The sequence below is a fragment of the Lynx canadensis genome, chromosome A3 (assembly GCF_007474595.2).
Source record: "Lynx canadensis isolate LIC74 chromosome A3, mLynCan4.pri.v2, whole genome shotgun sequence".
In the NCBI taxonomy this organism is placed as follows: Eukaryota; Metazoa; Chordata; class Mammalia; order Carnivora; family Felidae; genus Lynx; species Lynx canadensis.
Window position 1 is genome coordinate 61,990,863 of NC_044305.1, and position 27,086 is coordinate 62,017,948.

The following is a 27,086-nucleotide window of genomic DNA, read 5'->3' on the forward strand; positions in this document are numbered from 1 at the left end:
GCGCCCCAATAGCAACATTTTTAAATAATTGTTATTTCATCTTCTTTAAAAATTTTTGTGTCTGTTTTATAATACATATGTATTAGTAAAACAGTATACGTATATAATTCTTATATGAATAGAGGTAGAAATTTTTAAAAACTTTTTTTCTAGGGGTGCCTGGGTGGCTCAGTCTGTTAAGCATCCAACTCTTTTTTTGTTTTTAATTTTTTTTTTTTTTTTTTTTTTTTTTTTTTTTTTTTTTTTTTTTTTTTTTTTTTTTACTGTTTATTCATCTTAGAGACAGAGAGAGAGACAGAAAGAGTGTGAGCAGGCAAGAGGCAGAAAGAGAAGGAGACACAGAATCTGAAGCAGGCTCCAGGCTCCCAGCTGTTAGCACAGAGCCATGATGTGGGGCTCAAACCCAAGAACTGCAAGATCATGACCTGAGTTGAAGTTGGATGCTTAACAAACTGAGCTACCCAGGCACCCCAAGCATCTTTATTTCACCTCAGGGCATGAGCCCCATGTGGAGGGGATTCTCTCTTCCTCTTTCTCTGCTCCTTCCTTACTTGCTCTCTCTCTTTCAAAATAAATAAACATTTTTAAAAAACTGTTTTCTCGGACTGCCTGGGTGGCTCAGTCGGTTAAGTGTCCGACTTCGGCTCAGGTCATGATCTCACGGTTTGTGGGTTTGAGCCCCGCATCGACCTCTGTGCTGACAGCTCAGAGCCTGGAGCCTGCTTTGGATTCTGTGTCTTCCTCTGTCTCTGCCCTGTACTTGCTCACGTTCTGTCTCTCTCTCTCTCTCAAAGCTGAATAAACATTAAAAAAAAAATTCTTTTTTTAAACTGTTTTCTAATAGGGTGGCATGAACAAAAAAGTTTGAAGAGCTCCCTCTATAGCCCTGTAAAGATGGCCAGACCTTAGTTGCCCCTTCTGATGGTAGATACTTGGGTGTCTCCCATCTCAGGGTCTACCTGCCCCCAGCTATGGAGCAGTGGGGGGTGAGCATGTTCTCAGGCACTCTCCCTCGCACATCTCCTACTATTCATGGGAGGAAACTGAGGCTCAGGGAAGTCCTGTCTAGGATCACACTGTGAGGGGGGGTAAAGCAAGGTGGGATTCAGAAATGGGGCTTCTCTAAATAGCCTTCTACTTTCTTTTTTAATTAAAAAAAATTTTTTTAATGTTTATTTTTGAGAGACAGACAGAGAGAGAGAGAGCACGTGGGGGAGGAGCAATGAGAGAAGGAGACAGAACCTGAAGCAGGCTCCAGGCTCTGAGCTGTTGGCACACAGAGCTGAACACACAGGGCTCAAACCCAGGAACAGCGAGATGGTGACCTGAGCTGAAGTTGGACGCTTAACGTACTGAGCCACCCAGGCACCCCAATAGCCTTCTCCTTTTAAACCAAGCACCCAGGGGTGAAGACGTTGACAGGCGGATATCAGTAGACCCTAAGACTGGTCCTGTGACAGGTCTTCATGCTTTCGATTTTTCATTTAGCCAGCAGTCTCTAATTTTTTAACCTTTTATGATGGAAAATATCAGGCATCTACAAAAGTACAGGAAATAATGTAATTACACCCTCAGGGCCCTTCACCTAACCTAAACAATTAACAACTCCAACTACTCCAGCCAATCTTGTTTCCTCTTTCCTCCTACCCACTTCACTGGCTTATTTTGAAGCAAATCTCAGATTTTATCTGTAAACATCTATAAATGTTACAGGCATTTCAGTTAGTATCTCTAAAAGATAAAGACTCTCTTAAAAAGCAGAACACAATAGAATGCAATACCACACCTCAATATGTAATTTCTTAAGATCATCAACATCAAATGTTCTAATTTCCCAATTTTCTTATAATCATTTTTACACCTAATTTATATATATATGTATATATGTATATTTATATATATATGTATATATGTATATGTATATGTGTATATTTATATATATATGTATATATGTATATTTATATATACATAAATACACTTTTTTGCTATTGGTAACAAAAGTGCAAAAAAGGACATTAAGATCACTTATAATCCTGTCTTCCAAAGACAACTGCTGTTAACTAAGTATTTTGTTTGGTCTTTTAAAATGAAATACTAAATGAAATTAAATAATTTGTAAATACTTCACATTCTTTGTATTTTCCCATGTTGTAAAAATATTTTTAAAAATTCAAAGACTGCAGGGGCGCCTGGGTGGCGCAGTCGGTTAAGCGTCCGACTTCAGCCAGGTCACGATCTCGCGGTCCGTGAGTTCGAGCCCCGCGTCAGGCTCTGGGCTGATGGCTCGGAGCCTGGAGCCTGTTTCCGATTCTGTGTCTCCCTCTCTCTCTGCCCCTCCCCCGTTCATGCTCTGTCTCTCTCTGTCCCAAAAATAAATAAAAAACGTTGAAAAAAAAAAAATTCAAAGACTGCATAATATTTCACTGTACACATGTGTGCATAACCCCAATACCCACTGGGCTCTTAAACTGTGCCCTTCCTTCTCCCCCCCCTTTTTTTTTTGCCATTACGAAAATCCTTGCAATAAATATACTTGGTTATATCTGTCTCCCTCAGGTTTCTAGAAGGAGAATCACTGGGTCAAAATATAGGTTTTTGTTTATTTTCTTTTAAGTTTCTTAAAGTTACTTGAGAAGTGAGGTCAGATCTAATGCTGATGTCTTTGTCTTGGAGATGTGGAAATCTCTCCTGGACGCCTCAGCCAGGGACAGTTCAGAAGGCAGGGAGGAATACACAGAACTAGAGCTATTTTGTGCAGCAGAAGAAAATGAAGTGGAGAGAAAATGCTGGCCCAGCTGACAATACCTCCCTGAGTGTGGGAAGGCAGGAGCAAGTGATCAGGGGGTGCCAAGGAGGTTCCCAGCCATCTGTCAGCACCACCAGCCTCCTTTCGACTTTGGACCCTTAGAGCAAACTGCTTCTCCCTCTTTCCACTAGTCGTCTTTTCTCAGTAGCACCTCTGGCCTTGTCCCCTGTTACTCTAGGGTCATCTGGCCTCCCACTCCAGCCCCCCACCCAGAAGGAGCCCCTTCCTTATCATACCTCTCCTTGCCTTGTGAGGCACCTGTTCTTTGTCCCTGTTTGTGCAACCAGCTAATAACCTACAGTCGAATCAATCTAAAAGATGGACTATTATTAATGAGCCCACATGCCCCATGTTAGTCATGAAGATATAGGAAATTCTGTTAAATGCTTAGCTGACTGACATCAAGATACATTAAACCTGGGGCTAGCTTTCTAACTTTACTAACCTAGTAATCCTATCCCATTCACACACACACACACAAAAAGCATTTTTTCTCCCTTGGTGAACCCTTGCCGGTAACTGGTAACCATACACCATGTCCAAATGTTTACGAACTATAAAAATCATCCTAGACCTCACATCAAAACCCGAAGAGGGAGAAAAACTGCAGCAACATTTGATGCGGGGCTCATTCTGTTACAAGTAGAAGCAGGGGAGGGGGAGGAAGAGGGCAGGAATATTACTTGGTATATTCAAACTTGTTCACCCAAACTGGACTATTACTTAGAAGAGGAAAAAGGACTTAATTACCAAACAATTCTTCTCCGTGCCACAAAACAAAAATAAAAACCCTAATAGAAATATCTGAGATAATCTTATAAATCTTCCTCCCTGGTAGTTTGTTTACTGGCTGAAAAAAACAGTTCTAGACCTCTCTCTCTCATGAACACAGGTGCCAAAATTCTAAATAAAGATATTGGCAAATCAAATCCAATGATGTGTGGAAAGGATCATACATCATGACTAAGTGAGGTTTAGTCCAGTTATGCAATAAATGTTTATGGGTGAACATTCAAAACTCAATCAGTGTAATTCAGAATAAAGAAGATACATCATGCAATCACCTCAACATATATTTAAAAAGCACTTGATAAAATTCAACATCTACTTATTATAAAAACTCTTAGCAAACTAGAAAAGAAAGGAAACTTTTTTGATCTGATAAAGGAACTCTACCTAAGAACTACAGCAAAATCATATCTAATGATAAATTTGGAAAGTTTTCCCGAGACCTAGAATGAGGCAAGGATGCCCCTGTCACCAGTTCAGCACACTCCTAGATGTCCTAGCCAATGAAATTAAGAACAAGATATAAAATGTAGAAGGTTTAGCAAGAAGTAAATAAAATTGCCATTGTTCACAGGCAACATAATTATGTGTGCAAACAATCCAAAAGAACTTAAAATAAACTATTAGGATTAATGAGTAAATTTAGCAAGGCCAATGGATTCAAGGTCACCATACAAAAATCATCCATACTCGTGTTATATTATAAAGAATACATCTGGGGGCGCCTCAATGGCTCAGTCAGTTGAGCTTCTGACTTTGGCTCAGATCACAATCTCACGATTCATGTGTTTGGGCCCTGTGTCCAGCTCTGTGCTGACAGCACAGAGCCTGCTTGGGATTCTCTGTCTCCCTCTCTCTCTGCCCTCCCCTGCTCATGTACACAGGCCAGATCTCTCTCTCTCTCTCTCAAAAATAAATAAACATAATAAAAAAAGAAGAACATATCTGGTCTTGGACTCTGGCTTCCCAAAGTGAGATTCAAAAACTCTTGGAATTTCCTGAGTAAATAGAAGTGGCTTTGTTATTCTGATGAACAACTCCAGGTGGGCCCCTAGGTAGCTTCAAGGCAGGGCTGGTCACCAGTAAAACCAAGCATTAGAGGGTCAGAACTTTCAGGTGTCCTGCCTTCCAGGGAAGGCAGCGGGCTAGAGACTGAGTCCAATCACGTGGCCAATAACTTAATCAATCATGCCCAGGTAATGAAATCCTGATAAAAATTCTGGACCACACCCTCAGGGAGGGTGGGAGAGGAAACAAACAAACAAACAAACAAACAAACCCAACCCTCTGGACCCCAAAGCTCAGTGGAGCTTCTCAGTCATAAAACACATTGATGTGCCCGGAGGGTGACACACCCTAACTCAATGCGGCCAGGCCACGGAAGCTCCGCATCCAAGCCTGTTCCTGTTCCAGACCTCACTCTAGGTGTATCCTTTCAAATAAAACTGTAATCATAAGTGTAGCACTTCCCTGAATTCTAGGAGTCATTCTAGTGTATCATCAAACCTGAGGGGGGGGGGGGTCGTAATGGGAACCCTAAATTTATAGCCAGTCAGGGGCAGTGGGGGAGGGGAGACCTGACTTATGACTGGCATCTGAAGTAAGGGCAGCATGTGGGTGGCTGTGAGGGAGGTGTGGGGGCGTGGTCTAACGCTAACTCCAGGTGGTTACCATCAGAATTGAATTGCAGCACACCCCCCAGGCGGAACAATTTGCAACAAACATTTTAGAAAACACAATTTTAAAGACACCATTTAAGATCACAAAATACTTAGGAATACATCTAAGATGTGTAAGACTTCAACAAAGAAAACGACAAAAAATTATTGAAAGAAATCAATAGGCTATAAAACAAAAGGAGGGGTAACCACGTTTATGGATTGGAAGATTCATCGTTATAAAGATGTCAAGTCTTCAAGTTGATCTATAGATTCAATGCAATTCCATTAAATTCCTAGGAAAAAGGCTAAAGAACAGTCAAGATAATCTTAAAGAAGAACCAAGAAAGAATAATTATTACCAAATATCAAAACATATTAGAAAACTACTGCAATTATGTCAATGCGGTATTGAACAAGGAAAGACAGAGACCAATGGAATATGAGAGTCCAGGGACAGACCCACACATATATATACCACAGCTCAGTGGGGAAGGACAGTTTTTCCAACAGCGGTACTGGACCAGCTAGATAACCCGTACGGATTTTAAAAAAGATTCAAACTGTAATACTTCAGGAACAAAAACAAATTCCAGAAGGATTACAGCTCTAAGTGTGAAAAGGAAACATTATAGCTCTAGAAAATAACACAGGACACAAGCTTCCTAACTTGTGTACAGGCAAAGAATCTTAAACAGGATATGAAAGGCACTAACCCATATGTTTATTAGTATGTGAAAATGTGTTCAACATCATCAGTCACTAGAGAAATGTATCATAAAATCACAATGAAATACTACCACACACCTACCTAGATGACAATATCAGAGTTGGGACAGGAGTGTAAACTTGTAAGAGCATTCTGGGAAAGTGTCTTATCTGTGCCTATGCTATGTCCTGGCAATTCCACACTTAGGTATATTCCCAACAGAAATGCCTACATAACATCACCAAAAGACATGAACAAGAACATTTTTAGTGGCCTTATTTAATTTTTTTTAAATGTTTATTTATTTATTTTGAGAGAGAGACAGAGTGCAAGCAGGGGAGGGACAGAGAGAGGGAGACACAGAATCCGAAGCAGGCTCCAGGCTCTGAGCTGTCAGCACAGAGCCCGATGTGGGGCTCAAACTTACGAACGGTGAGATCATGACCTGAGCTGACGTCAGATGCTTGAACAACTGAGCCATCCAGACGCCTGTTAGTGGCCTTATTTAAATAGTTCCAAATTGGAAACCACCCAAATGTCCATCAACATCACAGTATATTTCTATCATGGAATACTATATAGCAATAAAAAGGAATGAGCTCCATACAACATGGATGAAACTCATAACCTTTATGTTGAGCAGGAGCCAGACACAAAAGACACATACTGGATGATTCACTTATAAAAGTTCAGAAACAGAAAAAATTAAACCATCATGATTGAGGGGACAGGAGCAGTGATTGGGAGGGTACATGGCAAGAGTCTTCTAGGGTGTTGATAATGTTCTATCTCCCGAGCTCAGTGGCAGTGACACAGAGCTATTCCTTTGTGAAAAACTATCAAGTTATACATTTATGATTTATGCACTTTGCTTCAATGAAAAGTTTACTTTAAAACATATCTAGGTGGTTGCCAGAGGCAGGAGATGGAAGGTGAGAGAAATGGGAGAAGGTGGTCAAAAGGTACAAACTTCCAGTTACAAGATAAATAAGTTCTAGGGATGTAATTTCCAGCACAATGACTATAGTTAACAATACTGTATCATATATTTGAAATTTGCCAAAAGAATAGATCTTAAAAGTTGTCATCTCTTGTGCTGAGAGAAAGAAATGTTTTATCTCTGTGTGGTAAGTGATGGATGTAGTTAACTCGACTTACTGTGGCAAACATTTATAAAAATATGGAATCATTATGCTGTACACCTGAAACTCACAATGTTATATGTGAGCTGTATCTCAAATTTTTAAATTTTTTTATCTTGTTTTGTTTTAATGTTTATTTATTTTGAGAGAGAGACAGAGACAGAGACAGAGTGTGAGCAGAGGAGGGGCCAAGAGAGAGAGGAAGACACAGAATCCAAAGAGGCTCCAGGCTCTGAGCTGTCAGCACAGGGCCCAAAGTGGGTCTCTAAACTCATTAATGGTGAGATCATGACCTGAGCCTAAGTCGGACACTTAACCAACTGAGCCATCCAAGTGCCCAACTGTATCTCAATTAAAACAAACAAACAAACAAACAAAAAAAAAAAACAACACCTAGAACAGGGTGCCTGGGTGGCTCAGTTGGTCAAGCGTCTGATTTTGGCTCAGGTCATGAACTCACGGTTCATGGGTTCAAGCGCCTTGCATTGGGCTCTCTGCTGTCATACAGAGCCTGCTTCAGATCTTCTGTCCCCATCTCTTTCTTCCCCTCCACACACCCCTCAGAAATAAACATTAAAAAAAAATTTTTTTGTTTTTTTAAATCTAGAACTAACAGTAAATTTTCCAGCCTCGAGTTATTGGAATATCCCAATCTTGTCATCTTTTTCTTAGTATCCATGATCTTACTGAAAAGTGACATGGAACAGGGCTTAAGAGCTTGGCCTCTGGAAGGGAACAGCTGCAGTTGCCAGTTAGTTGTCATACAGTCTGGAAAAGATTCTTAGCCTCTCTGAGCCTCAGTTCCCATCTATAGCATTTGGAGGATTAATTAAGTATTTAATAAAGGTTAACCATTAATGAAGGCATTTCTTCCTTCTTTCTGCTCTCTGCTCATACTTAACCTTTTTCCAGAGCTCTGGGTCTGGGGCATTTCTGGGAAGATTGGGCTTCATGGGGAGGCTCTGCTCTCTTAGATACCCCTCTATTCTCTGCTGCTTTTCTAGCATAACCTCTTCTCTCCCTAACTGGGACACCAGGGAGGGAGCAGGCAACAGGTGAATCCTGACATGAAACAACCCAAGTAGAGGTGCAACTGAGAAATGTGGCCCTGCCCCTTGACCTGCCTGGTTTCCTGGATCCTCAGGTTAAACTCCCACGGTTGGAGCGCCAAATGTGCTGGCAATCAGGATGGCAGGCTTAACTTTCTCCAACTTTAGAGAAACAAATAATTCAGTAAATGAGAAGAATCTCCCCAATTTGAAGTTTCTCTTCCATATATTTTTTTTCCTTAAACTCTGGCATCTGTTACCTTAAGATATGCACTAGGGGCCCAGATAAGACGGTATCTGAATTAGCATGTAATTATATAGTGGGCTCTTTTGACCTCCAATGTATTCAGAATTCCAAGAAAGGCACCACACCCGGACAGTGGGGCAGCCTGCCACCTGAGCCAGTATATGAGAACCACCACGGCCCAAGTTGGTGTCCGTGCCAACTGGGGCACCTTTGGATAGTAATAACAATAATTTTTAAAATAGCTAACATTTATTGCATGATGACAATGGTGCCAGGCACTGAGCTAAGCAGTTTACATGCCTTACCTCATTCAGTCCTCACCACAACCCTCTGAGCTGGATACTGTCATTAACATGGACAACCAAATCACCAGCAACCAAAGAGAAACTTCTGAGACTAAGAGTCAGTGACTGTTTTGGGCCTTTCATGAAATAAACTCCACTGTAGATTTACTCACTTTACACACTTTTATTTTATTTATTTTTTAATGTTTATTTATTTTTGAGAGGGAGAGAGACGAGAGAGCATGAGCGGAAGAGGGGCAGAGAGAGAGAGGAGACAGAGAATCTGAAGCAGGCTCCAAGCTCTGAGCTGTCAGCACAGAGCCCAATGTGGGGCTGAACCGTGAACCGCAAGATCATGACCTGAGGTGAAGTCGGACACTTAACTGACTGAGCCACCCAGGAGCCCCAGATCTACTCACTTTTAATCTTACTTAGGAGGGTGCCTGGCTGGCTTAGTTGGTACAGCATGTGACTCGATCTTGGATTGTGAGTTTGAGCTCCATGTTAGGTGTGGAGATTACTTAAAAAAGTAAAATCTTTAGGGTGTGCCTGGGTGGCTCAGTCGGTTGAGCACATGACTCTTGATTTTGGCTCAGGTTGTGATCCACGGTCGTGGCATCTAACCCCAAATGGGGCTCCACACTAAGCACGGAGCCTGCTTGGGATTCTTTGTCTCCCTCTGCCCCTCTCCTGCTCATGCTCACTCTGTCTCTAAAAAATAAATAAAATCCTTAAAAAAAAAAAAAACACAACAACTTAGGAAAGTGTGATGAGAGATGGACTAATTAAAAAAAATTTTTTTTAATGTTTATTTCTGAGAGAGACAGACAGACAGAGTGTGAGTGGGGGAGGTGCAGAGAGAGAGGGAGACACAGCAATCCAAAGCAGGCTCCAGGTTCTGAGCTGTCAGCACAGAGCCTGACATGGGGTTTGCGGGGCTCAAACTCGTGGACTGTGAGTTCATGACTTAAGCTGAAGTTGGACACTTAACCACCTGACTGAGCCACCCAGGTGACCCTAGATGAACTAATTTTAAAGCAGGACTCCTGGGGCATCTTGGGTGGCTCAGCCGGTTAAGCATCTGACTCTTGATTTCTACTCAGGTTATGATCTCACGGTTCATGAGTTCAAGTCCCACATCAGGCTCAGTGCTGACAGTGCAGAGACTGCTTAGAATTTCTTTTCTCTCTCTCTCTCAAAATAAACTTAAAAAAAAAAAAGCAGGACTCCAGGGACTGTGCATGTGTGCATTCATGTGTATGTGTATGTGTGTGAGAGCCTGCATGGAGGGATGAGTGAATCTGCCCCCTTGTGAAGGGGGGGTGTGTTTAAGCATGTCCATGTGGAGGCAGAGGTGTGGTGGTGTGTGTTGTGTGTGGTGTGTGTGTGTGTGGTGTGTGTGAGCCTGTCCTATGTGTATTTGGCGGGGGGAGGAATGAGTGTGTGTGGGAGTAAGCCTGACTGGGATGGGGGGCATGGAGCCTCCTTCCAACCAAGGCTCCTGGCTGCCTGCTGGCCAGAGACTAGGCAGTCCAGAGAGCCTGGGGAAACCAGTCTTTCAAGAACCCTGCCCAGGTCACAGTAAATCAGCCCTGCAGCATGGAAGCAACTCTGACTATAACCTCTGGGGAATGCTCCAGCAACACCAGGTTTAACCCCCAGCAAAACAGGCTGGCAGCTAAACACACACACACACACACACACACACACACACACACCCCAACCTGGCAGCTGCACACCCCAGCCCTCTGGGCTCACCTTTTCATCAGCCACACAGTGCTGCCCAGCCCTCAGTCTGTGGAAATCCTCCAAGATACTCCTCCCAAGAATCCCAGGGATAAAAAGGGATTTCATGTCCTATAGGAGGAGCAATCAGAAGAACCAATCTAAACTGGGTTCCAAAAAGCAAGGCACAAAATTGTATGTAGACAATGGTTTCCATGTGAAAATACATATGAGCAGCTAATGGGAAAGTTTACATGGCTATAAAAATGAAAATGGTTTTGGCAGGAAGGATGGGGTTTGGGGCAAGTAAAGTTTCAGCTCCCGCCCCCCCCCCCCCACACACACAAAAGAAAAAGAAAAAAAAAAAGAAAATGGTTTTGATCTTGCTGCTTGTGACATGATTTTTAGAGTAAATTTCTAAAAAGATTATTATAACAAATCAAAATATTAAAAAGTAGTTCTCTCCAGATCACAGGTTCATGGGTTGTTTTGTTTAGATTTTTCTGTTTCCTAAAGTTCTGACGATAAGATGTATCTGGTTTATAATAACCACTAGTAAAAAGAAAATCACATAAAAAATGGAACAGGAATAGACTGAGGAGTCCAGACTCCAGTTTATGAAGTGGGCCAGGAGTCCTTTATGTAGCCACAAAGCCTTTTACGACAGGATGTCTTGGCACACTCAGGCATGACAAAAGGGGTAACCTGAGGGACAGAATGGGCGAGCATCTCGTCACAGGGCAGCTGTACTGGACAGCAGACAGAGCGGCTCAGAGAAGGAGAGCAGGCAGCTGGATCAAATAGCAGCAACAGCTCCTGACAGCTACACCCCATCCTCCTAGCTGAGGGCCGTCTCAGGCGCCTCTGGGAAATTCCTGAACTCTCACATCCACAGAAAGGGCTGAGGAGCGATCACAATTTGCAGAAGCAGTTTTACCCTAAGTTGGCATCAATGACAAATACACTCATCTCTCATTCTGTGGTTTCGTCCAAAATCTCCCAGAATAAGAGGCACAGAAGTGGGGAAATGTTGCATCTTATGCACCTTTGAGGATCCAGCTAGAATGCCACCTCCTTTGGAATGCCTTCCCAGACTTCTACTGATAAGAAAGGCATCGGCTTCCCCAAAGGCCCTGCCCCTTACCCATTCTCCTGTAGGACACAGTCCTGTGCTTGTGTGTTTCTGTGTACTCATCTATTTAAGCATCTGTTCAATACCCCCTGTCCTGACCAGAGGTGTTCAGGGAAACTCTGGGACTGGACTTTCTAACTGAAAATATAGGACTTTTGAAAAGCAAACACCAGCATGTTAGATTGGTACAATCTAAGCTCTTAGGGCTTAGACAAAAGGCAGTGCCTTCCAGTACACAAGTAAGAGCTGTGGGAAGTGATCTGTCAAGAGGCTGAAGAAACTGCCGTCAGTCCTGGCTTCCCTATGGAGCCTGGCCTACAGGCTGTAGGATGCCAGTGACGGGGAGATGTGCAGCTGCCTGCCGGCCAGCACCATACCTCCCTATCCACGGTGGCCATGCTCCATGCCCACAAGCACCTAACCAAAGAGAAAGTGAGGAGGAGCCTGGCCAGTGTTTTGTCAGCTGCCCCGCTGGCACCGTTGCCCTAACAGGCGGCTCCTGTCACCGTCTCAGATACACTTGCTCCCTGGCAGCTTCTCAAGATCAAATCACCAGCTCAGCTGGAGACTATTTCCAGGTGGAGCTGTGAGAGACCAGGTGTGTAGCTGACTTTGCTCTCCGCTTTTTTTTTTTAATGTTTATTTATTTTGAGAGAGAGAGCACAAGCTGGAAAAGGTAGAGAGAGAGGGAAAGACAGAGAATCCCAAGCAGGCTCTGTGCTGTCAGCGCAGAACCTGACACGGGATTCGATCTCATGACTGTGAGATATGACCTGAGCCAAAATCAAGAGTCAGACGCTTAACTGACAAAGCCACCCAGATGCCCCAGCTCTCCATTCTTGAGGCTGTCCTCTCCCAGCACCTTATGACTTAACTGTCCCATCCCCAGTCTATGCTTGGCCGTCACCCTATCTGGTTTCCCCAGGAGGGTCCCAAAACCACGCCTGCCTGGCTCTTTTTCATCTCTCCAAGGAGTCACTCTAACCGAGCTTTTACATGCTCTGCATGTTCTGCCTGCTCTCAGATGACTTCCAAACCTTTAACCCTGGTTCTGGCCTCCCTCCCAAGTGCCCCCACCTAAGCACTTTCACCTGTACACTTGCCTGGATGGACTGTACCCTCACACTGCTCCGTGTGGTCCCAGACCAGCAAAATGGCCATCATCTGAGAGCCTGTCAGAAATACAGGCTCTTAGGAGAGCTTGGGTGGCTCTGTCCATCAAGCACCCAGCTTTGGCTCGGGTCATGATATCTCATGGTCAGTGGGTTCGAGCCCCACATCGGGCTCTGTGCTGACAGCTGAGAGCCTGGAGCCTGGTTCGGATTCTGTGTCTCCCTATCTCTCTCTTCCTCTCCCCTGCTTGTGCTCTGTCTGTCTCTCTGAAAAATAAACATTAAAAAAAAAGAAAAGAAATACAGCCTCTTAGGCCATACCCCAGACCCACTGAGTTCAACTCTGCATTTTAACAAAATGTCCAGGCAGTTCAGGTACACGTTCAAGTGTGAGCAGCTCTGGTGAGCACAAAGGAGTCCAATCAAGGGTCACATCACTTTACCACTACCACCACCCCCAATTCTCCAAACTGTCTTTGCTTCCTCCTCTTCCCACTTCTGTTAAATGACAACATCATCCATCTGAATCCCAAGCTAGAAACCTCAGATGTTCACAACTACTTCCTGGCTCTGACTCCAACATCTCCAAAATGATCACTGAGTCCTGTTATTCTGACTTCAGAAGCATCTCGTAGGCCTAGGCCTTCCTTGGCCCCACTGCACCTACCAGAACTGTGCATAGTAAGCTTCATTTACCTGTCTGTGTCCCTGGTAGACTTCGAGTTCTGTCAACAGCACTGTTTTAGTCCTCTCTGATTCCCAACAGCAAGCACCGTGTCTGACACATAGGCCTCAAAAAATTAGATGTTTATTGCAACAAAGGAACAAACCAGGAAACAAAGAGAAATAAGGTACTTAAAGTGTGTCAGATGGTAGGAACCAAAAGTAAAGGCAAAATTATGCAGTGTTTTTTCTTAATAAAGTTGTTTCAGGAAGAAAAACGTACGTGGGAGAAGTGTGCTGTGGCACAGATGGAAACATGGGAGGAGTTTTTAATGAAAATATTTCTAGCTGTTTTCTCTTCACATATGCCATCCCAGTAACTTTCTACAAGGTCAGTAATAGGTCCAAAGTCATCTCATGGGTCGGTGACCAGGGTGGGTGGGGTTTAAACCCAAGTCTTTACAGGGGGCTAGATGGTTATAAAGTAGGTGGGGAAAGATAAGATGCCTACAAATGAGCACAGTGTCTGAAAAGGGCAGGAATATCACAGAGGGAAAGGACGGGAGAAGGCTGAAAGGTGAGCTTCATTGTGGGGCTGGAGTTTCTGACTGATTTGGGAGAGCTTATTCGTCACTTTGCCTCCAGGGTCTGAGAGGATCTTTGGTAAAGGAAAAACGCAACTGGGCCAGGAGTAGCCCAGGGAGCCGCTGTTCTAAGATCTCAAGCTGTAGACAAAGCCAACCACAACACCCAGTACTGCAAACAGTTGTAGGCGAGTGTCGAGGTTTAAGTCGGTTTAAGTCAAAGGACCAAGGTTCAAATGGCATGAGCCTCTCAGTGGCCTTATAGCTCTAACCAATCATAGTCTTACTCCTGAGGTCCTGCAGCACCTAGCCCCATGTCTTGCACAGACAGTATGAGGTTCAATAAATATCTAATGATAAATGCCTTGAGTTGGGAGGCAGAGCAGCTGAGAAGCTGTAACCTTCTACCTTAGTCTCTAAGGGAAGCTCAGCCTCATGTCTGCAACTAACTTCTCAAGCCTGTCTAAGTGTGTAGGAGCATCTTCATGACTCACACTAATGAGTGAAGCTATGTATGTATACTCCCGACGGCCAAAAACTGCTTATTCAGAGAAACTGAAGCACAGGAAAGGGGAACCATGCATCACATTCAAGACCCCAGACTCTGGGCACCTGGGTGGCTCAGCTGGTTGAGCGTCTAGCTTCAGCTTAGGTCATGATCTCACGGCTTGTGGGATGGAGCCCCACATCGGGCTCTGTGCTGCCAGCTCAGAGCCTGGAGCCTGCTTCTCACTCTCTGCCCCTCCCCTGCTCGCACTCTGTCTGTCTGTCTCTCTCTCAAAAATAAATAAATATTTAAAAAAAAAAAAAAAGGACCCCATGGGGTGCCTGGGTGGCTGAGTCAGTTAAGCATCTGACCAGTTAAGCTCAGGTCATGATCTTGCAGTTTGTGAGTTCAACCACCGCTTCGGGCTCTTGTGCTGACAGCTCGAAGCCTGAAGCTTGCTTCTGATTCTGTGTCTCCCTCTCCGCCTCTCCCCCTGCTCACACTCTGTGTCTCTCTCTCAAAAATAAACATTAAAAAAAAAAAGGACCCCAAACTCTGCTTCTCAGCTTCTCAGTCCGTGAACCATTATATGTTACTGTAGGAGCTCCTCCTGTCTTGATGCAACTAGAAATATCAAGTCCCCTGGATAACAGCACAACACGCATTTTACTTTATCCCTTATCCAGCTCCTCAAAATTCTAATACCTATGGACTGGGGACAATTCTGTCTCAAATCTAACAGGTCATTCATTCATTCCATGACTTTTTATTGAGATGTCTTACTATGTGCCAAGAACCATTCTAGGGCCTAGGGATACACCAGTGACCGAAACAAAGAGCTCTGCTCTTTGGAACTTATATTCTAACAGAAGGAGACAGACAATAAATAGCATAGTAAATCTGTAAATTACGGAGTTGTTAGAAAGTGATTTATGCTATAAAAAAAGAAACATTAGCACAGGGTGGCAGAGATCAGGAAGGTCAAGGAGGATGGAAGGTTATAGTTTCAAATGGGACAACAGGAAAGCCTCATTGAGAAGGTAAAGTTGAAGCAGACAGGAGGGAGGGGAGACAGTGAGGCATGTAACGTTTGGGGAAAAACATTCCAGCCTGAAGAACAGCCAGGGCAAAGGCCCTAATGTGGGAGTGTCCTGGTGTCTTCAAGGAACAGTAAGAAGGCCAGCAGAGCTTGCCAGATAGTCAGTCATTCATTAGTTGTTCATTCATTCATTCATTCATTCACTTAAGAAACATTTACTACAGACCCATCTCTTTGCCAGGTACTAAGTGGTGAAAACACTAATAAGGCATGATCCCTACCCACACAGAACTCATAATGTTGGGGAACAAGGAAGAGACAAAATGACCTTAAAACAGGATTACACTCAGAGCAGAAAGACTCTGGCAGAGGTCAGAGTTGGGCCCTCACCCAACTTGGAGATGCTGAAGAGTCTACTGAAGCATAAGAAAGACCCTCAGGCAGATGCCTGACCACACTTGGCAGGCACCCAGCTCTTGTTTTGATGCTGCCGACAATGCTGGCCATGTTAAGCTTGCTCACTGGGTTTTTCTTAGCTAAAAAAGAAGCCTTCCAAACATCAGATTTGTAAAGAAAATCTTTTAAGGTGCAAATGCAAAGTGTTTCCGTGTCCTAGAGGGCCTCAGACTTCACAGGTAAATGCCAGATGGAAAGATTTTGGAGAGGCCATATTGGGGGCAGCCCAGAGTGGCAATGAGTTAGGACGGAACCACAAAGCCCGAGGATGTGTCCATTAGGAGTGACCATCATATCACACTCACATCTCCAGGGCTTCATGCTGCACTGGGTAGACTGTGCCTGCATTTCCATGGAATTAGCAGCACCCCCTCCAGGGCTAGGGTGAGGGCTGGGGCTCAGGTTCAGACCACTGGCCCCTGTTAAGTAAGGTCTAGTGAACTAAAATGTACATCTGGAGAGTTCCACTCAGCAGAGCTCTGGGCCGAAAGATGCTAGCTCTATGTTCCCAGCTTCCTGAAGTAATACTTTTTTTACGTGATGAGTCCAAAGATGGTCCTGCCAACCCAGGAAGCTCCCACCAGACAGAGCTGAACCCTGCCGATCAGGGCTGGGAAGCCCAGCCCAGCCAATCCACACTGGCTGTTTCCAGACTCGAGATGAACGATGCAAACGTGCTTGTAGGGTGTGTCACCAGCAACAGTCCCAAGGACCATAGAGGTGGTGAGCAGGAAGCTGCCCTGGTGAGTCCCAACCAGGTTCCTCACCAAGCAACATGGGAGAAGTCCTCAGGGCCAAGAGGCTGCAGGGTGAAGGTGGGGCACAAATCCTCACTGCTCTTCTTCAGGCTCAGCTACCTGGGACAAACAGGTTCTAGGGCCTGGACCTGCAAAGCTCCCCCCACACTGTGCCATCACCACCAGATGTCCCTTCAGTCCCTCTTCAATAAAGCCACCTTACCAGACTGTCTCCCACTTGGACTCATGTTACTCAAGTCCTTCTCAGATCTGATGCTACGAGTCACTCTCTCAATCTGATGAAGGGAGGGTACCAATCTCCCACTCTGGCCCTGACCAGAGAGCATCTTTTAAGACTAAACCTGGCAGGGCTTCCTCCTACCAATCCCACCCTCCACCACTGACCTAGCCAGTTCCAGGCTCTCCCCAACTCTCATGAAATAATAGACTGACAAGCGTCTGAGGCTTGCTCCCTGCTTGAGTGCCGAAGGTGCTCCCAGCCCTAAACTGGCAGGCTGCCTCAGCCAGCAGGAGCTCTACCTATGGGGAAAGGAAGCAAAATTCCTGGTCCCTTCCCCCATTCCTTTATGAAGAGCTTCCCTTTCTGCCTCCTCATTCCCTTTGGCCTAGGAGGGTTTTACTCCATAATTGGCTTGTTTACTGCCACTGAGGGCTTCTGGGTGGCAGAAGTGGGAGGAAAAGTTTTGTTGGAAGTAAGGAAAGGGGTGTGTGTCCTGAGCTTTGAGGCTGGTGAGTAAAACTTCCAAGTGCCTCTCTAACTACCTGAGAACTGGCCAAGAACCCATGTGAGAAAAAAACACAAGGCACTGCAAGGCCAGCTGAAGATTCTCAGACCACAGGAGGGAAGCTTATGTTTGGCGCCTGCAAAAGACAGAACAATAACCAAACTTGATGTGCTTGCTTCTGCTGAGTAGTCGAAAGCATTACTTGGCACTGTTCTGAGTGGGGAGCAAACCAGAGACCTCCCAACTCGGCTTCTGTGGGCTAGGAGCTCCAGTAACATCACTCTTGCTCAAAACTTCCGAAAGCTCCAAGCTCCAAGCAAACTTACTGCCCTGACTGCAGGCTCTTCCAAAGGCCCAGATGACTCAGCCTCTCCCCCCTGACCACTGAGCGGCAGAGCCTATACCCAGCTCAACAGGACCATCTGCTGGGCCCAAGCACATCCTTTGCCACCCCAATCAGGTGCTCTGCAACTCATGGGGTTCCCCGTGCCTCAAGTACCACGTCTCCCCATATCTTCAGGCTCTCCTCAAATGCTTCCTCCCATGTGAAGGTTTTCCCAGGTCCCCAGCCCCTTCCCCACCTCAGCCCACTCAGATGTGGGGCTCCACACTCTAATGTCCGTGGCCTCTTTTAAGGCATTAGCCTTACTCTGTCCTGCTTCAATAGCTCCCTGAGGCCTTGCTCTATCCCTCCAAGTGCACGAGTGTGTCTCAGCTCTGATTCACCTGAAGCACAAAGCACAGTAGCTGGCAGACAGCAGACGCTTAGGAAATGTTCCTGCTGTCCCAAATACCATTCACCTCAGAGGCACAGGAAGTGATGGGCAAAGGAAAAGAGTCACACAAAAACACTAAGACCAGCAGACACAAAACAGGCAAGCGAATGAGAGGTGTCACAAAGACAGTTAACGGAGAGGGCGAGCATCAGGCCTTACCCTTCTTGAAACTCCTCCAGCATGGCATCCAACTTGGTGTCATGGAAGACAAAATGCACTGGATGGTTATAGAAGCGGGTGATGGTCTTGAGGGGGGTGCAGTCGTCAGGGTCCACGAAGGCCAAGTCTTTGACATAGAGAATATCTACAATATTGGACTGCTCGTCTTCAAACACGGGGATGCGGGTATAGCCACTTTCCATAATCTCTGACATGGTGTTGAAGTCCAGGATGGCATCACTGCGGATCATGAAGCAGTCTTGGAGCTGGGTCATGATGTCCTCCACGGTCTTGGTCCGTAGCTCCAGGGCACCCTGGATCATATTTAGCTCCTCTTTCACCAGATCATTATAGGGCTCCGTTACCTTCAACATCTCCATCAGCTTCTCCCGATTGTAAACAGTGCGAATCTCCTGGCCCAAAACAAAATCCAGGAGCTTGCTAATGGGGAAACTGAGGGGGAAGGTGAGAAGCATAAAGAATTTGGTGAGAATGATAGTATTGGCACCCACTGCCAGCCCGTGTCGGGAGCACAAAGGCCTGAGGTACAATCTCCCAAAGATGACAATGCCAATGGTGGAGGAGGCCACCGCCATGAGTCCAGACCCAATGAGGATGTCTAGAAGGATGGTGAGGGAGGTGTTGACCAGCACGTTTCCCAGGAGCAGCGAGCAGAGTAAGTAGTTGCCCTTGCGCCGAATGGGCTCGATCTTCCGGGCATAGCGCCTTTCCTTCTGGGTGCCACAGTTCTGCACGATGCGCAGCTCCATGGGGTCCAGGGCCATAAGCCCCAGGTTGAGACCAGAAAATATGCCCGACAGCACCAGCAGCACCATAATGAGGAGGATGTGCAGCCAGAGGGGCAGGAACCTCCCAGCCTCCTCCACCATGAAGAGCAGCGAGTCCTTATCGGTCCACCTCTGCCAGGGCCCGTCCACCCCAGCCCGGGTGCACAGTGCATACAGTTCATGTTCTCGCTCCTCCGGAGGAACTTAGTGAGCACCACCAGCATCCCGGACGTGTTTCCCCTCGACTCACGTTGACCAGCTGCTGGACGACACAGGTCCTTGGTGAGCTCGGGGGCAGTTGGTGGAGTTGTGGGTGGCCTCGGAGTTGTCCACCTCGGTGAAGGAAATCAGGTTGCTGGAGATGGAGCCCAGCCTCTGGCCGTACAGCCTCAGGTTCACCGTACTGCCCTCGGACACGAAGATGATGCCATCCGGATTCATCCCACACGATTTGTTACAGCTCGCCAGCCTCATGCCCAGGATCGCGCCCCGATGGGGGTCAGCTCTGACCAAGGGCCCCCCGCGCCACAGCAGCACCAGCAGCAGCAGCGTCGCCAGGAGGAGGCGCCCTCGGGCCGGCCCGCCGCCCCGGCGCCCGCCCCGCCCACCGGCGCCATGTTGCTCCGGCTCGGCCGCCGCCGCTCCCCGCGCCCCGCCGCGCGGCCCCGCTCCCGCCCGCTGCTCCTGCCGCTTCGCCGCCGCCGAGCAACTGCCGGGCCGCAGGCCTGACGTCAGGTCAGCGCCCCCTCCCGCCCCGCCCCGCCGACCCACGCCCCTTATTGCATGGGAGACCCCGCCTCTGGAAGCGCGGCTCCGGTGCCCGCCCTTAAGGGGGTCCCGCGCTTAGGTGGAGCTGCGCCTGAGCGCGGGAGCCGCGGGCGGACGCTCGCCCCGCCCTTCTCCTCGCGCGGCCATTCCCGCGGGCCTTTCTGCTCACGCAGAATGGTTGTCCGCGCAGGCCCCGCTCTCCTGCTTGCCCCGGTCCTGCGCTCCTGGTCTCGCCGCTCCTCTGCCGCAACCTAGCCGGGCTTCGCATGCTAGGCTCTTTCCCCAGAGCCCTGGCGCTTTCTTGGGGGGGGGGGGGGGGGGTCTGGGGGGAATTGCTCTTTGCTGGAACCTCGGAAGCAGTACCACGTTGTGCTCGGGCGAGAAAAATGCTTTTTACTGGTACAAAAAGAAAAAAGAAAAGGAGAACCTGAGGCTGAGGCCTGAGAGGCCTACAGGCCTTTCGGCCTTGCAGAGTGCCCCTGACTTTTGTGGCCTCTGCACTCTTGAGGGTTTTTGGTTTTTTTTTTCAACGTTTATTTATTTTTGGGACAGAGAGAGACAGAGCATGAACGGGGGAGGGGCAGAGAGAGAGGGAGGCACAGAATCGGAAACAGGCTCCAGGCTCTGAGCCATCAGCCCAGAGCCCGACGCGGGGCTCGAACTCACAGACCGCGAGATCGTGACCTGGCTGAAGTCGGATGCTTAACCGACTGCGCCACCCAGGCGCCCCTTGAGGGTTTTGATGACCTTGTCCCAAAGCCAGAAGTAGGTTCCACGGCCCTGCCCCCAGTCTGAGACATCCTTTGGCCAGTGGCTGCCTGGTTGGAGGAGAATCTGGGAAACTGAAGATATAGATTGTACCCGCAGAAAGAAGGGCCAGGGTCCGTCCTAGTCTTATCTCAGGTCATTTCCTTTTAGGACGCAAATGTTGAGTCCCTCCTATGTGCCAGGCATCTTGTTCCAGACTCTGACAATATAGCGGTGAATAAGCCAAAGCCCCTGCCTCCTGGAGTTTACAGTCTAGAGCAGACAATAAGCAAGTAAACACACATGCATAATATTTATTTAATCCTTTGCACAACACTAAGAGTTAGTGTTATTTTTCCATTTAACAGATGAAGAAATTGAATCTAGGCACAAGTTGGAGTCCCTCCAGATTGCTATTTTAAGAACAGGCTTGTGTGACTGGTAAGGCACATTGGAGTGTCTCTCAGACCAGGTTTCTATATCTATAAAACGGGAGTAAGAATGACAAGGCGGCACCATCTCACTAAGCTTATGGGAACACTTGGCCTAGGCATTGAACAGGACAGGACAATTCTGAATGTTCTGTGTAGCTGATGTTGTTGTTGCCTGCCCTTCCAGACCAAACCCCTAACCCCAAATTGTGGTGGTGACTGGCCAGCTGGAGCAGACGCATGTGAAAATGAGCTGAGAGGTGTGGCGCCAGGCCTAGCCCTGAAATGACTACTTCCTGGATGGCCCTACCTTGGTGTCAGTTAGCGACTATGAATTGAGCACCAAGCACTCAGGAGGTGTGGGGAAGACCGCAGCCGCCTGCCCTGTTAGGGGGAAGGAGACAGACAGACAAACAACCTCACAATAATTGCAGAGGTGCACAAAATAGGGAATCGGGTACCAGGTTGACCACTGGGTCTCAGAGCAAGTTTTTTTCCCAACCCTGGAGACACAGAATCCATTTTACTCTCTCCCTGCACAAACACATGTGTTTATTTTTGTTGTGGTATACTGTTTGCCAATAAAAGCAACAATCAATACCAGCCGGAAAGAGCCCAAACAGAGAGGAACAATCCTATAGTGTTGTGCATACTAGGCCAGCCTGAAGCAGTCCCTTTCAGGTAGGCGCCTCACTTCATATTCTACAGTGTTTCTAGCTGGCCACTTTTGTAAGGAGCAGGAGCCCCCGGATGGGCACTAGCCGAGACAGAGCAAAAACAGAAAGCAGAACCTTGGACTGGCTGTTCCCTCCCTTCTCCACCGATACAGGATGAGCCACCTGCATCACCTCAGAGCAAGCCCAGCTTTCAGAGAGGCTTTTGTCCACCTCATTTCATCTTTTTCCAGCCAGCTGGAAACACCCTTCCCATGGTACTTAGAGACTTTACCATTCTATTGTTGACCAATCGGCTATTTTTATTTTGCCCTTTTCAAACTGTCAAACTCAGAAGCTCCCTGTATATGCACTGAGTCCAATAAGAGAAGTCAACAAAGGGAAGGGGAAAAAAAAGCTTTTGAGATACTTGGGTTTAAGTGGGAATCTGGTAAGAAGAGTTAGTCTCTGCTAAAGTTCATTTAATTCCACCCATCCACATTTGCATTCACATCCGTACTTAAGTGAATAGAACAGAATCAACAAAGTAAAGAAATGAAATACCTTGTTGCCCACCCAGAGCCTTCAATCTGGCAGCGAAGACAAGAATCTCTCGAAATTAAAAGCAGTGTAACTCAGAAAGTGTCAGAGGAGCTATTGAGGTCCAGACTGGAGTCCAGGTCATTTCCTGCCAGGCTTTTTTTTCCCCCCTAAAATTTGTTCCTATCTATCTATCTAGCGAGTGAGCAGGGAAGGGGCAGAGAGAGGGAATCCAAGCAGGCTCCGTACTGCCAGTACAGAGTCTAATGTGGGCTGCAGCCCACAACTGGGAGATCATGACCTGAGCCAAAACCAAGAGTCAGATCTTCAACCAACTGAGCCACCCAGGTACCTCTCCTGCTAGGCTTTTATCTCTGGTTAGGGCATTTAAACTTTTCTGATCTGCAGAGTTGAAAAACCTCTCCCACAGATCGGTGGGGACAACATGGAGATGGAGGTCTATTTGTGTGAAGAGTCAGGAAGCCTGGACAAATGTGTGGCTTCTGTGAACCAGGCTGTGAGAAGTGCAGAAAGAGATGTGCAAATGAGAAGTCTGTCTACTTTGGGGGTCAGACCTGTTTCTCTGCTGCAGGGTGGAAGCCCTTACTCCCCTGAATTATCTCTATTTGCAAGTAAGGAGTTTGGGGAAGGTCTTTCTCAGAGGGGTCTGGTACCTGACTTTTGAGCATCACAGAGCACTCCACTCATGACTTTGGGACCTGACAGGTTCTTTCTGGGCCCTATGGCAGCATGTCTACACCTCCTGGAGAGCACTCCTTTCTGGTCCTGTGCAGGGAGACAGGCTTAAAAGTCTATTGCCCCTTATTTTGTACCTGGCGATGTGCTGACCCTAAGAACCCAATGAAGAACAAGGTCCTAAATAGTAACCTGGGATCTCCTGTTCTGCTCCTCAGGCTGTGATCCTCCAGGCTGTTTTTTAGTCCTCTTCAACATTTGGGTGTCCAGGATGAGGAGCTGCTGCCAGATAAGCAGCCCATCTGCTGGTGGAGCTCAGAGCCTGAGGGCTGCCATGCCCCCCCAAGTCCCTTGGAGGATGCTGTGGGCCCTGGGGTTCAAAAGCCTGGTTGGGAGCAATTTTCAGAGTGAGGGAGGGGCCACATCAATACATGCAGTGGCCTGTTCACCAGCTCTCCGCAAATCTGCAATAACCCTGAGGATTTGCAAGTTATATCTGTGCTATTAAATTGTCTTGGGAAAGAAGGGGCAGTCATCCCTCCACAGAGGGACAGAGCAAGCATGGGGGTAGCTGAGATGGTACCGTGGCTCAAATCTCAACTCAGGTCACCCCAACAAGTGGGGACATGAGGACCTGGTATCATTTTCTACCTGAGACAGACACCTCATTAAGCCAGAGGAGGGGATGAAAGCATCAGAACAACGGATTCAGGCCAATAATAGGATGTGCCTGTGACAGGAAGTAGAATGCCAGAACAGCAAAGGGGAGGAAGCGTTTGTATTAATTGGGTAGGTTTCAAGCTCCATGGCCATAGGATAAATTGTTCTCCTTTGGGACAGGACCACAGGAGGGAGGATGCCTCACCATAGGGGTTCAGGCACAGCTCAGGAGGCACACTGTGGGGCTGGCTTGGCCGTGGGTTGCCTGTGTGACCTGGGACTCTGGGACATTCTGGAGTATTGAGTCAGATGATGCCTGGCACCTGGTAAGAGCTCAATGAACATGATCAGTAACCATGATGGTGATGGACATGACAAGGCAGGGATTTTTAGAGGACACTCAGATTTCATTAGCCCCACTGTGTATCTGCATCCAACTCTAGCTGCTGTCTTCGAGTTCTTTCCCTTCCCTTTCCCTGCAGAGACAGAAAGTCTATAGAGGATGATAGAGAAGAGAGGCCAAGGGAGATCATCAGGACTAAAAGACCACATCTGGACCCCTTGGGGCTCCGTGGTAAGGGAACAAAGGAGGCTGGGGTGCAGGTAGTGCTGCTGGAGGTGACAGGGGTTGTCATGGTGCATGCAGGTTCAGGCTGCAAAGGCTGGCAAGTGGGAAAGTGGGAAGCCTGTCACTCAGATCTGAGAGACTTGACAACCCAGAAGGCAAGTCCTCCTGGGGAGAGCAGGGCCCCTGTGAAGAGTCCCAGGCAAGCACATATGTGAGAGGGGCTGAGCTCCAGGGCCCTGCCCTACTCTCCTTTCTGCTTTCCTCCTCCCCTCCTGCACTGGAGAGCCCCTGTCCCCAAGACTGGCTACCCCAACAAGCTTTTCCTTCTGCCTCCAAAAACACCAAGACCCTTTTTTATGTTAAGAGATTAACTGTTAATCTCCAGAGAAAAGTAAGGAAGAGCAAGATAAAAACACTGAGTATTTACAAAAGCTTAAGAACAACTTCTTGAAGTCATTGTCCCTAGTTTCCAGCCCTTTTTCGTAGCTGGCAAATGGAAACAGGCTATAGCAGAAATGCCATGGGCTCTGTCCCTTACCAGCTGGTGAATTGGGGCAATAGTGCTTGACTTCTTAGGGTCTTGATTTCTCCATTTTTAAGATGGGGATCAAGAGACCCTTGGATTGTACTAAAGGGACTAAATGAGCCCAAGTTTGGTAGCACTGCTCTCCTAAATAGGTTTCTTTCCTTCCCTCAGGCCAGGACTTTCATATTTTATTCATTTATTCATTCCTGTATTTTTATATTTTTACTGGGCTTTTAAAATTGCCAAAATGATACATGCTCCTTGCAACAAATTCAAATCATAAATAGAAAACAGAAGTTCCCCCAACTTCCCTATCCACTGCCCAGAAATTGTTTCTCTGTATTTTGCCACCTTCTGCCCACTTCATTTTCTCCTTTACTCTGGACTGTAGGACATTTCCCACTGGGTTGAGAGTCCCTCAAGGACAAAACCTGTGTCAATAGGCATCTCTGTATCCAACATGCTTGGTATTCCATATGCATTTGTGGAATGAATTGGATTTTCCTAAAAAAGAGGCTAGGAATAATACTGTTGGGGGCCAGGAATGGGAAATGAGGAGGAAGCTTCTAGCCAGTAGTTTTATATATAAAATTGCAGCTAGAAAACTGTTTCATAAAATTGCATTTACCCCTTAATACAATTTCCACTCTAGCCTATGTCTTAAAAAAGTGAAGAAAAAAAAAAAGTCTACCCTGCACCTAACTAAAGTGATTTCTTGGCCGATCTCCAATTTGAAAAATACTGGCATCAGTCTCATGCATTGCTCATGAGCATCCACGGGAATTCTCTTTGGATGAAACTTAGGAAGACTGGTGGGAGTTTGAATGTTCTCCTTATAAATGATACCCACACCCACAGTGCCTGGCATAATCCACATGAGGCAATAAATCTCCCCAGGCAGATCAGTGAGGCAAGTTCCTGATCACTGAATCTTATTGTCTCCAAGCCCTGCCCAGAAAAGGAGACAGCCTTTGAGACCTTCATTCCCAAGTGTCCAGATTTCTACAGGTTTGTCCCAAACAATTGCGCAGGTACCAAATACCTGTAGAGCCTTCAACAAATGGCGAGGCCCGAAGGGCCTTGGGGCCTTATCTCCAACATGAGGGGACTGGGTCTGATAATCAGGTTCTATCCTCATTTAAATTCTCTGATGTGTAATTTTCCTAAGCAATCAAGAGAAGGCAAAGATAAGATCAACAAGATCATGGAGTGCCTAGGTGGCTCAGTCAGTTAAGGGTCCTACTCTGGATTTCGGCTCAGGTAATGATCTCACAGGTTCCTGGGATCGAGCCCTGCATTGGGCTCTGCAATGCCGGTGCACAGCCTGCTTGGGATCCTCTCTTTTCCTCTCTCTCTGCCCTGCCCCCACTCACCCTCTCGCTCCTTCTCAAAAACAAATAAAAATTTAAAAAAAGAGAGAGATCAGGGCCACCTGGGTGGCTCAGTCGGTTGGGCGTCTGATTTTGGCTCAGGTCATGATCTCATGGTTGGTGGGTTCAAGCCCTGCGTTGGGCTCTGTGTGGACATCTCAGAGCCTGGAGCCTGCTTCGGATTCTGTGTCTCCCTCTCTCTCTCTGCCTCACTCCAGCTTGTGCTTCTCTTTCTCTTTCTCTTAAAACTAAATAAACATTAAAAAAAAAAAAAAAGATCAACAGGATTAGATGTAGTGGGCATCTGTTGCTCTGAGCTGTCCAGCTTCCTGTCCCCTTCTTCAGGGAACAGTACTCCCTATTCTCTGGGGACCTGTCCCACCTCCTTTCGCATGGATTCTACTGGAGACAGACAACTGACCAGGCCTGTACAAAGTACCTCAGGCCATAACAATTGACATCTAGGGTGGACAATTGTCCACCTAGGGTGGACAGGATACCAAGAAGCTCCAATCAGGAGTCTGCTGTATGCTTTTATATGGGGAGAGAGTCCCTAACTGGAGATCACACTTTCTGCTCCCTGGACTTGGAGTGGGGAAGGGCCTTGGTCAGTCCTCAGTTCTCCAATCACTGTAGCCAGTTTTGGAGAGGGGAGGTGTTTGTGGATGTGTGAATGTGTCAAGCGAAATGGGTCATGTGCTTGTTCTAGGATACTTCCCTCTTCATTTTCAGGATCAAACTTCTCTAATATTGGGGCCTGGTAGGGCAAGAAGGGAAGAAAGAGAATTTGTCTTTGCTTAATCTCCCATAGTTTGAAACCTTCCCCTCCGCCCCCGACTTTGTGGTTGTTGCCACTTGACTGAATGTTGTTTGTGTCCAGTTGTTGGTTTCTCATAGTAGAAAGTTCACCTCAGCCCTTGTTGGGACTCCTCCCCTCCAGCTTCTTGCCGTTGAGATACACTTTGCCTGTCAGGCAGCCCCTCTTGAATGAGTCCATCCAATGGTTGCAGTATAGACTACCCAGGGCAAAATAGTAAGT

The 27,086-nt window shown here is 46.8% G+C and overlaps 1 protein-coding gene across 1 annotated transcript; it reads right to left on the reverse strand.

The window, feature by feature from the left end:
- Positions 1–19,190: 19,190 nt before the first annotated feature.
- Positions 19,191–20,124, reverse strand: LOC115511224 (metal transporter CNNM4-like). The gene is made up of 2 exons (XM_030311783.1): positions 20,066–20,124; positions 19,191–19,797 (listed from the first exon to the last, which is right to left on the reverse strand). Exons 1-2 carry the CDS (start codon positions 20,122–20,124, stop codon positions 19,335–19,337), a joined length of 522 nt encoding a protein of 173 aa, XP_030167643.1. The 3' UTR covers positions 19,191–19,334.
- Positions 20,125–27,086: the final 6,962 nt, after the last annotated feature.

Excerpts from the sequence above, each read along its gene's own strand:
- LOC115511224 (XM_030311783.1), bottom strand. The coding sequence starts at position 20,124 with ATGCGAAGCCCGGCTAGGTTGCGGCAGAGGAGCGGCGAGACCAGGAGC. Across the intron at positions 19,798-20,065 it reads ACCAGGAGCGCAGGACCGGG|TTGCTCGGCGGCGGCGAAGC; the intron begins GCAAGCAGGAGA and ends GCGGCCCGGCAG.